Source organism: Cricetulus griseus, chromosome 6 (genome assembly GCF_003668045.3).
Source record: "Cricetulus griseus strain 17A/GY chromosome 6, alternate assembly CriGri-PICRH-1.0, whole genome shotgun sequence".
Taxonomy (NCBI): Eukaryota; Metazoa; Chordata; class Mammalia; order Rodentia; family Cricetidae; genus Cricetulus; species Cricetulus griseus.
Window position 1 is genome coordinate 64,337,288 of NC_048599.1, and position 14,524 is coordinate 64,351,811.

At 36.7% G+C, this 14,524-nt stretch overlaps 1 protein-coding gene across 1 annotated transcript in view; it reads left to right on the forward strand.

Annotated features, from left to right (window-relative positions):
- Positions 1-14,524, forward strand: part of Aqr (aquarius intron-binding spliceosomal factor) — a 77,360-nt gene that overhangs the window by 54,650 nt on the left and 8,186 nt on the right. The window contains exons 23-31 of the mRNA XM_027422262.2: positions 153-263; positions 1,765-1,874; positions 4,182-4,317; positions 5,332-5,541; positions 7,474-7,611; positions 8,546-8,617; positions 9,813-10,000; positions 10,589-10,760; positions 13,563-13,733. Of these exons, the coding sequence (XP_027278063.1) occupies positions 153-263; positions 1,765-1,874; positions 4,182-4,317; positions 5,332-5,541; positions 7,474-7,611; positions 8,546-8,617; positions 9,813-10,000; positions 10,589-10,760; positions 13,563-13,733 (1,308 nt within the window). The remainder of the gene's footprint in view (positions 1-152; positions 264-1,764; positions 1,875-4,181; positions 4,318-5,331; positions 5,542-7,473; positions 7,612-8,545; positions 8,618-9,812; positions 10,001-10,588; positions 10,761-13,562; positions 13,734-14,524) is intronic.

Here is a 14,524-nt window from a genome sequence, read left to right on the forward strand (position 1 = left end):
CTGTCTACCCTATCTATTATTATTAGTTGTTATTGTTATTATGCATTCAGTCCTCCCAGTGAAGTTTCTTATTTTTTTTCTAAGTTTTTTATTTCTATTTTCCAATAATGTAGTAACTTAGTGTTAGATATGTTTTCATCTTTTTTTTTTAGGTTGTGGGTCCACCTGGTACAGGGAAAACAGATGTTGCAGTCCAGATCATATCCAACATTTACCACAATTTTCCAGAACAGAGGACCTTAATTGTTACTCATTCCAATCAGGTAATTGACTGTCCCTGTCTGTGCGTGTGTCTGCCTGTCAGTGTATGTGTGTATGTACATGTCCATACTCTGGTCTTTTCATTTTGAGTTGAAAGCATTAACTAACCCTATTGGTAGTATGTCTTTATTTAATAGGATGGGTATTCCTTGAGTGCAGAGATCTAAAGTTTGTTAGTACTCACAGCATTTCTGACTAAGTTTTGTCTCATGCCTTGTTAGGACTTGTTACTAAGTGCATGCTACTTAGTAACAAGGATAGGCTTGTATAGCAATCCTAGAGAAGGTCTGTTGCAGAAATACCAAAGAAGCCCTTGTTACTCAGACCCCTGTTGTCCTTGAAATTCAGATCACCCTTGGTGTCCGTCAAATAGCTGATTTTCATTTGACTTGCTGTTTTGTTTGTCAGGTCTTTACTTGACTGTTTCATCCAAGCACTTGTCCAGTATCTTTCTACCTCAAAAGGAAATCTTGAATTTTTTTTGAGTTTGCAATATATATATTTTTCTGTCTCAGTTCTTAGTACAGATAACAAATAATACCATGCAGTCCTATTGATTGGGTTCTAAGTTTTGAATACTATGAAAAACTATATAGTGGAAATTTTAAATTTTAAAAAAAGTAATGCCTTCCATTCTTAAATCTGCTAGAATTTTGGCAGCAAAAGATACATGTAACATTATGGAGCCTGAATATGTATGTTAGCTTGAGGGGCAGAATTCGACTAGTGATAAGTGAGCATGGATACTGACCAGTGGCCAACACTGTAAATGATGCCTTTGTTAGTATATCTTCCCAAATTATCAAACTTTTACCATTATGCAAAATGATTTGCTTCATACAAAACTTTTCCCTAATCATAGAGGTTGGAGAATAAGTATAAGAGTTTGAGAGAAACCTTAATATAAACATTTCAGAGATAGAGAGAAGTGAGTTCTAAATGGTTTTCATCAGAACAGTTTATGGCAGCAAGTGTTCTCTGCTCCTTTTATAGAGAGAATTGGGCTTTGGGCCTGAGAGTTGGATGAGGCACTTTCTCTTTCTCTGGCCCTCTTAGTGAATCCGACTCAGCCATCTCACTGCCCTTTCTCAGCAATTGCTGAACTATTTGCTGTTCTCTCCAACTTGGAATACTGTTGGGTGACATGAAACTCACATGGTTTATTTTAGGAACCATCACCACTTGGAGGACTAGCCCTTGAACCAATGCCTTGCATACTGTTTTTATAAATTAGACATAGAGATTTGGATGTTGGTGGTTTTTATAATTTCCAGCTTCTCACTTGGCCAAGTGTTACATAATGAAAATACAAGAATTTAGTATTAAATATAATCTTGTTAAAGATTATAAACGTACTAATAGTAAACCTATTTTCTTCAGTTTGAATTTTGATTCTTATATAACTGGACATTATTTATCCTTGTAGAAACTAGTCTTTGTTCCATTTCAAAGAACATAATAAGTCTTTTAAACTCACTTTTATCCATTTGCCCTACTGAACAGGCTCTGAACCAGTTGTTTGAGAAAATCATGGCTTTAGACATAGATGAACGGCATCTCCTGCGTCTGGGTCATGGAGAAGAAGAGCTGGAGACAGAGAAAGATTTTAGCAGGTAAGAGAATGGGAGTGAATGTGGAAACGTGCATAAAAGAATTTTTAGCCTTTTCCTCCTTATTGAAACAATACCAAGAAAAAAGATGTGGATAATCAAATTTGATTTAGAAGATTCTAGTGTCAGCTACTTAATCTGTATGTTGACCTGAAAGTATAGGCAGGGTGCACTCTAGTTTATGTTCTGTGTGACTATCCCCATATTCATTATTTAATATTACTTATTGTAAGTAGAATAAAATTGTGTAAGTCTAACTTTTTCTACAATTAATAGTTTGTTTCTTCCAATTATAATAACTCATTTCATTTATTTAGAAATTCAGATAAAAAACACAATTAGTAGGTGTGCATATCTAACGTATCATTTGTTTAATGAATATGACCATTGACCTAAAGTGGTAATAGACATCAGAAGAATGTTATATTACTGTGTTATGTCTATTCAGAGTTCACTTACTACAGAGATCACTAAATACTTAGCTTATAAAAAGTTAGTGTGTTACACAGAGAGAACAGCACAGCGTAAACCAGTGATGTTTTTGAGTTGGATCAGCTGGTGATAACTGTGAAATCTAACCATAGGTGTTTCCTCATGCCAGGGCCATTTTTAAAAATAGAGTAGGAGCAGTTCAGATGGTGTGTAAGGAGATTCCCTCCTGAAGATGCAAGCCTGATGGCCTGAATTAGATCCCTGGATTCCACATGATGGTAGAAAGAGAACCAACTCCACAGAGTTGTCCTTTGCCTTACATCTGTGTGCGTGCACTCAAAAATAGTAATAATAATAACTTTAAAAATTAAAATGAGGCCAGGCAGTAGTGACTCATGCCTTATTCCCAGCACTTGGGAGGCAGAGGCAGGTGGGTCTGTGAGTTTGAGGACAGCCTGGTCTACAGAGTGAAGTTCCAGGACAAGCTCCAAAGCTACTAGAGAAACCCTGTCTGGGGGAAAGAAAAAAAAAATAACTAAGTGCTAAATCTAGTTGTTCAGAGTTCAGTGAACATAACACTAAGAGAATTGAAGTCCAGTAGAATTTATAATTTTATTTTATTTATTTTTTTGGTTTTTCAAGATAGGGTTTCTCTGTGTAGCTTTGGAGCCTATCCTGGCACTCGCTCTGGAGACCAGGCTGGCCTCGAACTCACAGCAATCCATCTGCCTCTGACTTCCAAGTGCTGGATTAAAGGCATGCACCACCAACGCCCGGTGGAATTCATAATTTTAAAATCATTTTTTTATTTTTATTTTTATTTATTTATTTATTTTTGCTATGACCAGAGTGTCTGTTGTAGAAAAATTTTAAAGTATAGACAAGCAAACAGAAGAAAGTTACATATCATATGCTCATCTGTGTGAGTTTTTTTTTTTTTTTTTTCCAACTCTTCATTCTTCAGAGCACATACCCTGTTTGGCTTGGTGTAATGGTGGTAGTCTGTGACCCCATCCATGACGGGAGGCAAAGAAAGAGGAGACTAGATTTCTGTCCACCTGGACTAAAACACTGTTGAGGGAGGGGGAGAAGAGAAGAAAGGGAAATATAAATATAGACCAGTTCTTGCTTCCTGCTGTTCCAGGTGAGCCTCTACACACTGGAAGACCTAGAAATTCAGAAATGGAACTCTTCCTTTGTTAGCCTGTCACATGATCCAACTGATCAGACTGCTTGTATTTCAGACATTGAGGTGTTGTGAAAGAAGTGTGTATAGACTTTGTCTAATTCTGTTTCCTCTAGGTTTATTCCCATGTATCTTTGTGCAAGGTACTCCCAGACTTCTGTTCTCACCCAACTAGGTTTGAGTGCCAGGCTATATGCCAGAAAATACACATAACATAGAACACATTTTCAAATTTCTTTTCAAAGCCTCTGAAACACTCTGCTCTTAGGATAGGTCAGCCGAGCAGTGCTGTTTACAGTATCCAGTCTGTCCACTCTGTGTTCCCAGCCTATTGGACTGCTCTGGAATGCACTATTATAACATATGTAGAAGTTTTGGTAGAGGTAAAAAAAAAAAGATAGCTTGCTTGATTGATTTTTCTCTTCACTCAAACTGTTAACATGTTTGCATACAAGTACTGAACCTTTGGTTATACTTTAAATAACTTCCTTGTGGTGTGGCCCAAGATACACCATTTATAGTTTAATTTACCCACCATTCATAATTAAATATAAGTTAAATTGGGCTATCTTTTTTTTCCTTTCTCTCTGATCATTCATAGTTTCTATGATGGTTTCTTGAATTCTGTTTATAGATTTCATCAAAACTTCTTCATTACAGTTTTGCTTTCTTACCTGTCTTGATAATTCTAGGTATGGAAGAGTTAATTATGTCCTGGCTCGAAGAATAGAACTTTTAGAAGAAGTCAAACGATTACAAAAGAGTCTGGGGGTTCCAGGAGATGCTTCATATACCTGTGAAACTGCAGGTTATTTCTTCCTATACCAGGTAGGACTTAAGGGGTGGACTTGATAGTAATTGTCTCAAGTGGAGAGTGGCCTGAGTTCTAGAGACTTCTTTGGAAGTGTTAATGTTGTTATTTTAGTACTTTAAAATATATGGCACCCAAGACTATTAGGAACACTCTGTTTTTATTGTTTTTTTGTTTGTTTGTTTTTTGGTTTTGTTTTGCATTTACTTGTTTATTTTGTGTGTAGGGAGGATGGCTTTGTGGAGTTCTCTCCTTTCACATCATGGACTCCAGAGAGCAAGCTCAGGTTGTAGGTTTGGTAGCAAGCACCTTTACCCTGAGCCATCTCACCAGGCCCTGTGTTTTCATATTTTATGGTTCATTGTTCTTTACAAGCACCTCTGACTTAAAGCTGATACCACTACAGTTGAAGTCATTTTCCTTCTTTTTTGCTATTCTCTTTCTCTCCCTATCTCACTAAATAATGTAAATATTCTACCTATCTAGTCACTTCAAAGTACAAAAGACATAATCTTATTATGTCTTTTATTAACTAACAAGGGAAAGCATATTGTTCTTTCTAATACCCAGAAATCAAAGCATCTCTTAGAACTAATTGATTTCAATTTAAGGCTGTGATTTTGTTAAGATTAATTTTCTGAGCCTGAAAACCACTGAGAAATAGGAAACCACATAAATGAATAAATGGTAAGTCATTGCATTACTAATAATTCCGAGTGAATTAAGACATAATCCAATAGTGCCAATTTTATGTTCCTTGTTCTCATTATAGTAATGCTGTTGGTGTGTTTTAGAAATGTTATAACATTGAAAGTTTTTATATATATAAGAGAGAATGGGCTTAATCTCACCAGTGGCTGCACAAACCACTTGAGTGCATTCAAAATGAGATTTTATGGTTTTTGTCAAGCAAACAGGACATACACTGGCTTGCAAAGTAGTCTGGCTTAGTTCATTTTCACTAGATTCATTTGCCTTACTTAATGCATAATCTAGCCAGCAAAGCACAACTTGGGTTTTTCCTATTATAGGTAATGTCACGCTGGGAAGAATACATCAGCAGAGTGAAAAATACAGGGAGCACCTCGCCAGATGCTGCAGAGGTCGCCTCATTCTTCCCATTCCATGAGTATTTTGCCAATGCGCCTCAACCCATCTTTAAAGGCAGATCTTATGAAGAAGACATGGAAATTGCTGAGGGGTGTTTCAGGCATATTAAGAAAATCTTCACTCAGCTTGAAGTAAGGCTTCCCAACTTGTTTTAATGGTTTTTTTAAAGTTTGTTGTTTATCTTTTTAATGAGGCAATTTAAATAGTCAAATAATACAAACCAAATAGTTTAAGGAAAAAGTTTTGAAAATGTTTACTGTGTGCATGTGTGAGAGAGAGACTGCTATATAGGCCCTTGCTGCCATGGAACTTTCTACATAAATAAGCCCAGGTTAGCCTAAACTCACAGAAATCTTCCTTCCTCTGCCTTCCAAGTGCTGGCATGCACTAGCACACTCAGCCAGGTAGAGTTAAGAAATAAGCAAAAATTAAAATGAGTTATATCCCTTTTATTCTACTAGTATTTAAGAAAGTAATGTTTTCCTAAGAATTTGGTCTTCTTTTTCATCTCAGATCTACTCTGTAGCTGAAAATTACCTTAAGGTTCTGATTCCCCTCTACCTCTTGAGTAGTGGAATTGCAGATGTGCACCACCACACCTAATTCATGCAGTGATAAGGCTCAAACCCCCAGGCTTTGTACACAGTTGGCAAGCACTCCGCCAGTTGAGCTATTGATATCACAGCCCTCCATAAGGAAACATACCAGTACTTCTTTGAATGGGAACTTGACACATGCCAGTTCTTAGTTCCTCATGTCTCTTGATCAGTAGTCACAAAATAAGGTTCCTATATTAGCCAAGATGCTTTATCCTGATATGAAAGCGAAGCAAGGACCATCTTTACACACAGAAGATAGAAGACTGTCTGAGAGCCAGTTGTATCCCCTTGTGGGAGCAGCCCACAAACACTCCTTGCAACAGTCTTTTAAGAGTCATCATCAGGCTTGTTTCCTTAGTAAGAACATGTAGAAGGTGTCACTCCAGGTACAAAGAAGAGGGACTTTGTATCTTTTCTGTCTTCTAAATATGCTTCTATCCCATTTCCTAGCATCTGGCACATAGCTGATACTTAGTAAATATTGATGCTTATGAGTAGGTAGATGGATATATAGTATAATATTTTATACCTGAAAATTATAGTGCTATTACATAAATACAACATCATAGGATAAAAATATATTCAATACATAGTAGCAGCTGCCTCCTTGAGGAGTGCAGAGAAGGATATACAGAGCAACTCACCTGAATCAGAAATGCTTAAATTATTTGAGTAGCAAAATGTGATAAAATTGAAGTGTGGTCAAACCTGATACTGTAGTGCCTGTCCACCCTCTGCCACAGCTGAGCTTCAGACCAGTCCTTGCAGATTCAATGACCCTGAGTTCCATGTCACCTGCCTTTTAGTTGGATTCAGCCATATCCTGAGAGCTTGTGGTGGGAGTTGAAGAGAGTTCTGTTTCCAACTTCAGTTCCCCCTGCTTTAGTTTTATCTCCTGTTACTCCAGTTTCTGTTAGACTGGCACACTATAGTTCCAGCTGGTGGGGTAACCCAAGTCCCTGAGCTCTGACAACACTACTCCTTTTTATCCTTCCTAGTCTTGGAGTGTCAATGACTTCCTTGCTGTTTCCAATCTCTAGATTAATTCATCCCCCCTGGCTGGCTTTTTATTCTTTTGTCACTTGTATGACCAGTTGTTTGCTATTTGTTAGGAATATATGAAATAGTTTCTCTTTTCTTAGAGGGACTTTGAATAATGCAGGTTCATTGGTAATTGGTATTTAACTTAGTACTCTTTTTGTAATGTGAATCTTATGTACAGAAAGGTCCAAATTTTAGCTTGAATATCAACTCTTATTTGATCTCAAACAGCATCCAAATAACAAAAGGAATTATGACTTATTAAGCTTAGCATACTATTTTGTTATGGTGTATTAGGCTTGGCTTACAATGTATTATGCATTGTATAATTAATGTCTCAAGAACTGTCTGATTAGGTGGATTGTGGTTGTGTACACATAAACTCTTCCCTAAAATTCTCTCTTGCTGGTGCTCACTCCATAGGAATTCAGAGCCTCAGAACTGCTTCGCAGTGGACTGGACAGATCTAAATACCTTTTGGTGAAAGAAGCCAAAATCATTGCTATGACCTGTACTCATGCTGCCTTGAAACGGCATGACTTGGTGAAGTTGGGTTTCAAGGTAAAGACTTTTCATCTTAGCTCATCTTCTCATTAGGTCTTCGTTTTCTTACTCTTCTTTTTGTGATGATCTAGGCTTCTTTCTTTAGGGATTTGTTCACTTGTAAAAGGTCTCATTTGTAGTGTTTAAAGCGCTTTTTTAAAAGTATTTGGTAACGTAACATGTGATTAATGAAGCTAAATACAATTTAATTTTTGAATACCACGTCTGCCAATTAACATCAGTCGTTTGATTGTCTAACCAGCTCATTATAGTTAAGGTTTCAGTTTTACTATTACTTTATTTAAAAAATTGCTTAAGCAGATTGTAAAAGCTATGAAAGTAGTATTTCAGAATCCTTTTCTCCTGAGGCATTTATCTACAAACATTATTCACATAGTAAACATGCATCCAGTCCAGAGTAGGATGATTTCATTTATACCGTTAGATGAGATATTAAAATAACTTATTGTATGATAAATATGAGGGGGGATGCAATGTTTATGACTCAGTTATAAGGGGAACCTAACATCCGAGTAATAAATTTGAATTTTCAGAGTCTGTCACTGTTAGCAGTACTAATCAAAACTCACTTGAATACAAATCTGTAAACCTTCATCTGCCTGAGATTAAGGACAATTGGAAAATTGTCAGGCTGTGAACTTGATTGCATAGTTTATACATTGCTGTTTTAATATGAAATTACTAAGGCTTTTTGACCATTGTTAGGCTTAGGGTGGTAACTGTGTGAACTTTCATCTAATTTAACAAGATTTTCTTTTACTTTTTTTTTCTTTCTTTTCTTTTCTTTTTTTTTTTTGCAGATTTTTTTATTTGAATTAGAAATACGATTGTTTTACATGACAATCCCAGTTCCCTCTCCCTCCCCTCCTCCTCTATCACCCCCATCCCCAACTAAAACCCTACCTATGACATACAAGATTTTCTTTTTCAGTATGACAACATTTTAATGGAAGAGGCTGCTCAGATTCTGGAGATAGAAACCTTTATACCTCTTCTTCTACAGGTAAGAAATAAAGGTCAGAGACTAGACTTTAAGAATTCATGGGCATTGGAAAGCTGTACTTAGGATACTGATTGTCATGGTTCCATGCTCTCCTTGATTTCACTTTATTTGATTATTCCATTTTCTCCCGTAAACTCTCCCTTTAATCTATTCATGGCTTTGTATTCCCTCTGAGAGACTGTTTTAAAATATGTGGTTTAGGCCAGGCATGGTGATGTACACCTTTGACCCCAGCACTTGGGAGGCAGAGGCAGTTGGATCTCTTGAGTTTAAAGCCAAACAAGTCTGCAGAGTGAGTTCCAGGACAGTTATAGAGACCCTGTCTTGGAAAAAAAAAATGAATAAATAATATCCATGGCGTATATATGTATATATATATCATTTTTAAAAGATGAATTTTAATCAAGAAAATTATATTAGTATGTAATTTGGAGGGAAGATGAGTTACTTGTCTTTTCTTTTGTTTGAGTTGTTTCTATGGTTGTTTCTAGTTTCTCTAGATACATTGCTTTTCTTAATTGTATGCCTAAATTTAAAACCAAGTAGTTTTATTTTAAGAATGTTTCTTATTATATGATATTTTTTATTATTGAAGTGTTAAAACAAAATGTGTAATTACCAATATAAGACTAGAATGCTTAATTTGCAGGTAAATTTAGTTATCAAAATTGATTTTTATGAGCTGTCATAATATAAAACTTAGTGTTTACTATATCCAGTTCAGGATATATTTCCAGGAACACGGGGACATGTAGAGTAAGAAATTGAAGTTAGTAGTATACAAAGCTATTAATGGTATGGTTTTTACTGTTGAGGTTTTCAAAACTTCTTGCCATACTTTTGATAACAGGTGTTCACTTTGACATCTTTCCCCTTCTGTTTCTAGGCATATTTCTTCTTATTTATGTTTTGTTTAATGCTGACCTTAATCTTCAAGATGTCTTCTGATTACCATGTTGAAGGCTTTAGACCTTCATCCAGTCTTGCTTACTGTCAGTCAAGAGCACTGGCCACCCTTGCTTCTTTGCCAATTAATTCATCTTGTGAATTTGCTAGGCTCTTTTATAGAGCTTGTGAGGGTTGAGAATTTGTAAATTAATGAAGTCATCTGATGAACAAGTATTCTGTTTGGTAAGCTAGAATTAGTCATGTATTAATTACAGAATTTTGATGTTTCTTTAATTTTCATTTCTAGAATCCTCAAGATGGGTTCAGCCGATTGAAACGATGGATTATGATTGGTGATCACCACCAGTTACCTCCAGTCATTAAAAATATGGCCTTTCAGAAGTATTCAAATATGGAGCAATCTCTTTTCACTCGCTTTGTCCGGGTTGGCGTTCCTACTGTGGATCTCGATGCTCAAGGGAGAGCCAGGGCAAGGTGAAGATTCACTCCCAGTTAAGGACATGGGTTCCCTGAAACATCTTTTACATAAAGTTTAGCCTCCTCTAAGATCTAGGAACCTGCCCTCTACAAATCTGAAACCATGTTTATTTTGCCTCTTATGTATGGTATATATTGACCAAAGGAATTGTTTTTATTAGACTGATACTAAGGACTGTAAAGGCTTCACTCCATCCTGTGTCCAAAAAATGTGGCCTTAATGTAATTGTAAAACCTAAAGCAAAGTAAACAAGAGTAAAACATTGGTTCTTAACTTCATAAGTAATGCCAGCCACCTCCCAGGTCTTCCCAGTGTCCCCACTTAGAGGCCTTCCCAGGTTTTGTAGATTATGACATAGTAGCAGTGTTTACAAAGGAACACAGGAGAGCTGCCATTTTTGTAACATCTTCATTCTCCTGACTGTTTACTTGGAACAAGTAGTCTAAAGTTGCCAAAGTATTGTTGCTAAAAAGATGAGCAAACTTGGCATCTAAAAAATGTGGTTCCTTAAAATGTCCTTTTGTATACTGAAGGGTCCCGCCTTGCTAATCTTTTGTGTTCTGGGGCAATTTCTCTTGGGACAGCTTGTGTAACCTCTACAACTGGCGCTACAAGAATTTAGGCAATTTGCCACATGTGCAGCTTCTGCCAGAGTTCAGCACAGCCAATGCTGGCCTGCTGTATGACTTCCAGCTCATCAATGTGGAGGACTTTCAGGGAGTGGGAGAATCGGAGCCTAACCCTTACTTCTATCAGGTAACACAGCATGGAGTTGGAGTTTATCTTACATCTGTCTGGCTAAAGTACTATGGCATTCAGTAACACTGAGCCATGTGACCAGCTATTGAGAAAACGAAAGGTTGCAGCCTCACCTTACTTACTACACAAAAGCAGTCAGTTTCAGATGGATCAAAGATACACAAAGAATAACTAAAACTCAGTAGAAAGTACTAAAAATAAATATTGACAAGTATGTAGTGATGTGGTAAGAAAGGGCCTCCTTGATAACAAAAATAATAAAGAAAAATCTTAATTGACTTGAGAAAAGCAACAAATATGTAAATTAAAACAATATATTGAAAATTCTAACTAAAATCTGTATTAAAGAACTCAGTTGCTTTAAAAAAAAAAAAAAAAAAAAAAAAAAAAGTACTCTGGGAGCTGGAGAGATGGTTCACCAGTTAGAAGCACTTGCTGACCTTGCAGATCTTTGTGAGGACCAGGGTTCACTTCCAGGCATCCATAGGGCAGCTTAACAGTAGTCCATAACTCCAATTCCAGGGGATTTGGTGCCCTCTTTTGGCCTCTGTGTGTAGCACACACACACACACACACACACACACACACACAGAGAGAGAGAGAGAGAGAGAGAGAGAGAGAGAGAGAGAGAGAGAGAACATATATGCATGCAAACAAAGTACATACATTAAATAAAAATAAACCTTTAAAAATATTACACCATCAGGAAATGCAATAAAGAGAAACACTTTACCTAGAAAAAAATGAGTAAATACCTAACAGTAATAAATCACTTCACTACATCAGTGAGCACTTGTTCTTGCAATTCTAGTAGGAAAATAGTCCACACATAAATTGTCCTATGTATTAAAAATACTGTTCTCGCTCCTAGTAATTCTTTTTTCGTTTTTCGAGACAGGGTTTCTCTGTATTGTTTTCAAGGCTGTCCTGGAACTCGCTCTGTAGACCAGGCTGGCCTTGAGCTCACAGAGATCTGCCTGCCTCTGCCTCCTGAGTGCTGGGATTAAAGGCGTGTGCCACCAACACCTGGCTCCTAGTAATTCTTAACAAGAAGTTGGATGAGTTTATAAAGACTTAACATACTGAAATATTTTCACTACAGATTAATTTGGAAATAAATAATTTAAACAGTTATCAGAATAAATTTTTTTCTGTTCTACAAATAACAAATACTAAAGTTACTCTCATATACTTGAAGCCTAGGAACAAACATGACCTTTAAATGATAGCACATTTAGAACCTTATTCAAAGTAGAAACATATTTCCTGGTATCCACCGTTGAAGGAGTTCAGGAGTTGATTGGTGTGTTCTGATAGCTTCATTACATAGTGGTCCTGAGTCTTTGCCTAAACCACCTAATGATATTGATACGAAATGTTATCCAAGTTACTCATCTTTCCTTACTTGTTAATTCTGTTCTTGGGTGAGTTTTAAATATATCAAGAAATAAGGGTATTCTCAAATGGTGAGTGCTATTGGTTAAATGTATTTCTGAAGTACTGAAAACCTTATCCTCCCCCAAATATGATCAATGTTCATTTAAACAATACATTTTTAAAAATTAATGTCTGAGAGAATAAATGGAAAATGAATAAAAGTCCCTAAATTGAAGCAACCTTGACTTATGTGGCCCAGCCTCTAAAATGTTCATCAAAAATATACTTGTTTTCCCATGGAACTTCACATCTGCCTCAAGCAGAGCTCTGAATTAAGCAGTCTTCATTGCCCATATAAAGAATTTGCTTCTGTTTTCTGAGAACTCAGTGCCCCAATCTTGCCAAAAATACCTGAACCCTCAAAACTGGATTTTATTCAGCCTTAGCATTTATTACATAAGGTCATTTCCATGGTCCCTGGTTTGTTCTTTTATCTATATTGGAGCTGATCCTTAGATAAATGTGTTTTGCTACCAATATAGAGAATGGAGATTTACACAGTCATGTGCCTTCTTTTGTCTCCTATCTTCCAAAGAACTAGAGAATTTAAATGAAAGAGATAATTGAGACTGTCTGTCACCAGGAACCTGGATATAAATGGTGTCTCTGAAGTTCATCCAGTAATTTTCCTCTTGCCTTCGCCTGGAATCCAGCTTCTTATCTTTGTGTTTTGCTTTTGATGATGTGCTTATGTTCTTGTTTCACTTTCTCAGCTGATGCTTGAACTTGGTCTCTACTGAACTGGATTAAATAGCTGCAGGTCAGATTTCTCACTTTGAAGTTCAGTAAAGCCCTTTCTTTTAAGCTCTGTATCACCCATCTTTAACCAGAATCTCAAACTTAACAGTAAGCCAGAGTGCCAGTTTGAGAGCACATCTTCTCATCTAGATGAGTCTACTTCAGGGGCAAAAGGAAGACAGCAGAAACAAACTCAAAGGAAGCAGGAGAGGTGTGGAAAGTGCTGTGCACAGTGCAGTCAGTTGTAATACTGCTACATCCAGTTACACTGAGCATTGTATGAAGTCCTCAGCTAATTGGCTCCTTTATATTAATGTTGTTTTCACAGCTGCAGTTAGAGTACATTGTACAGACTATATATCATGATTATTGTGGCACCAGGAATATTAGCCTCTATGTCTTGTGTTATAAATATATTACAAACATCAGAGTTATATCAATATTAACCTAGAATAAGGCTATCCTTCAACTTACCAAAATAATCACTTATCTATCAAGGTTATTCACTTTTTACTTGAGATATGCTCAAAATAAGCAAGTGATGGGTAGGTAACCCTCTTGAAGCTATTATGAGGTGGAAACACAGAGGAATTGATGTACAATGTGCCTGTGCTTGCATTACAGAACCTTGGAGAAGCAGAGTATGTGGTAGCACTCTTCATGTATATGTGCCTGCTTGGCTACCCTGCAGACAAGATCAGCATTCTAACAACATACAATGGACAAAAGCATCTGATTCGGGACATCATCAATAGACGATGTGGGAATAATCCATTGATTGGAAGGCCAAACAAGGTAGTTTTATGGATGTAGTATGTTTTCATATTCATCTTTTTGGCAAGGTTTGCATTTAATTTAAGTTGTTTATATTGCTCCACTTTGTCTCACAGACAAGCTCTCTGGAAGGTCAGAATGGCAACAGAATTTCCATGTATAGTCTCTATACATGACAAGACTTGCTTCAAAATGTCAATTCTAATAGTCATTTTAAATGAGACAGACTAATATAAAATAGGCAAGTGAACAGGGCATATTTTATGAAAAACCTACAAATAGCCACTAAAGCATCCCTGCCCTATAATTAGTTGTCTTTACCATCATTAACTGTCAGGAATGTGTAAATGAAAACACAATAAGGAAACAGAGACTGCAATTCAGTCTATAGAGTGCTTGCTTAGCATTCATAAAGCCCTGGGTTCTACCCTCAGCACTACATAAACTCTGCAAAGTGGTGCCTGCCTGTAATCCCAATCCTGGTGAGTTAGAGGCAAGGGGATTGTAACTTCAAGGCCATCCCTAGTTATATATCAAATTTGTAGCTTGGGCTGCATGAGTCTCTGAATAAAATTAAATTAAAATTTTTAAATTACAATATGATACTTCTACACATCAACAGAATGGTTAAAATTGTAAAAAGCTGGCCAGGCGGTGGTGGCACACACCTTTAATCCCAGCATTTGGGAGCCAGGGGCAGGCAGATTTGTGGTAGTTTGAGGCCAGCCTGGTCTACTGAGGGAGTTCCAGGACAGGCTTCAAAGCTACACAGAGAAACCCTGTCTCGAAAAACAAAAACAACAACAAAAAAT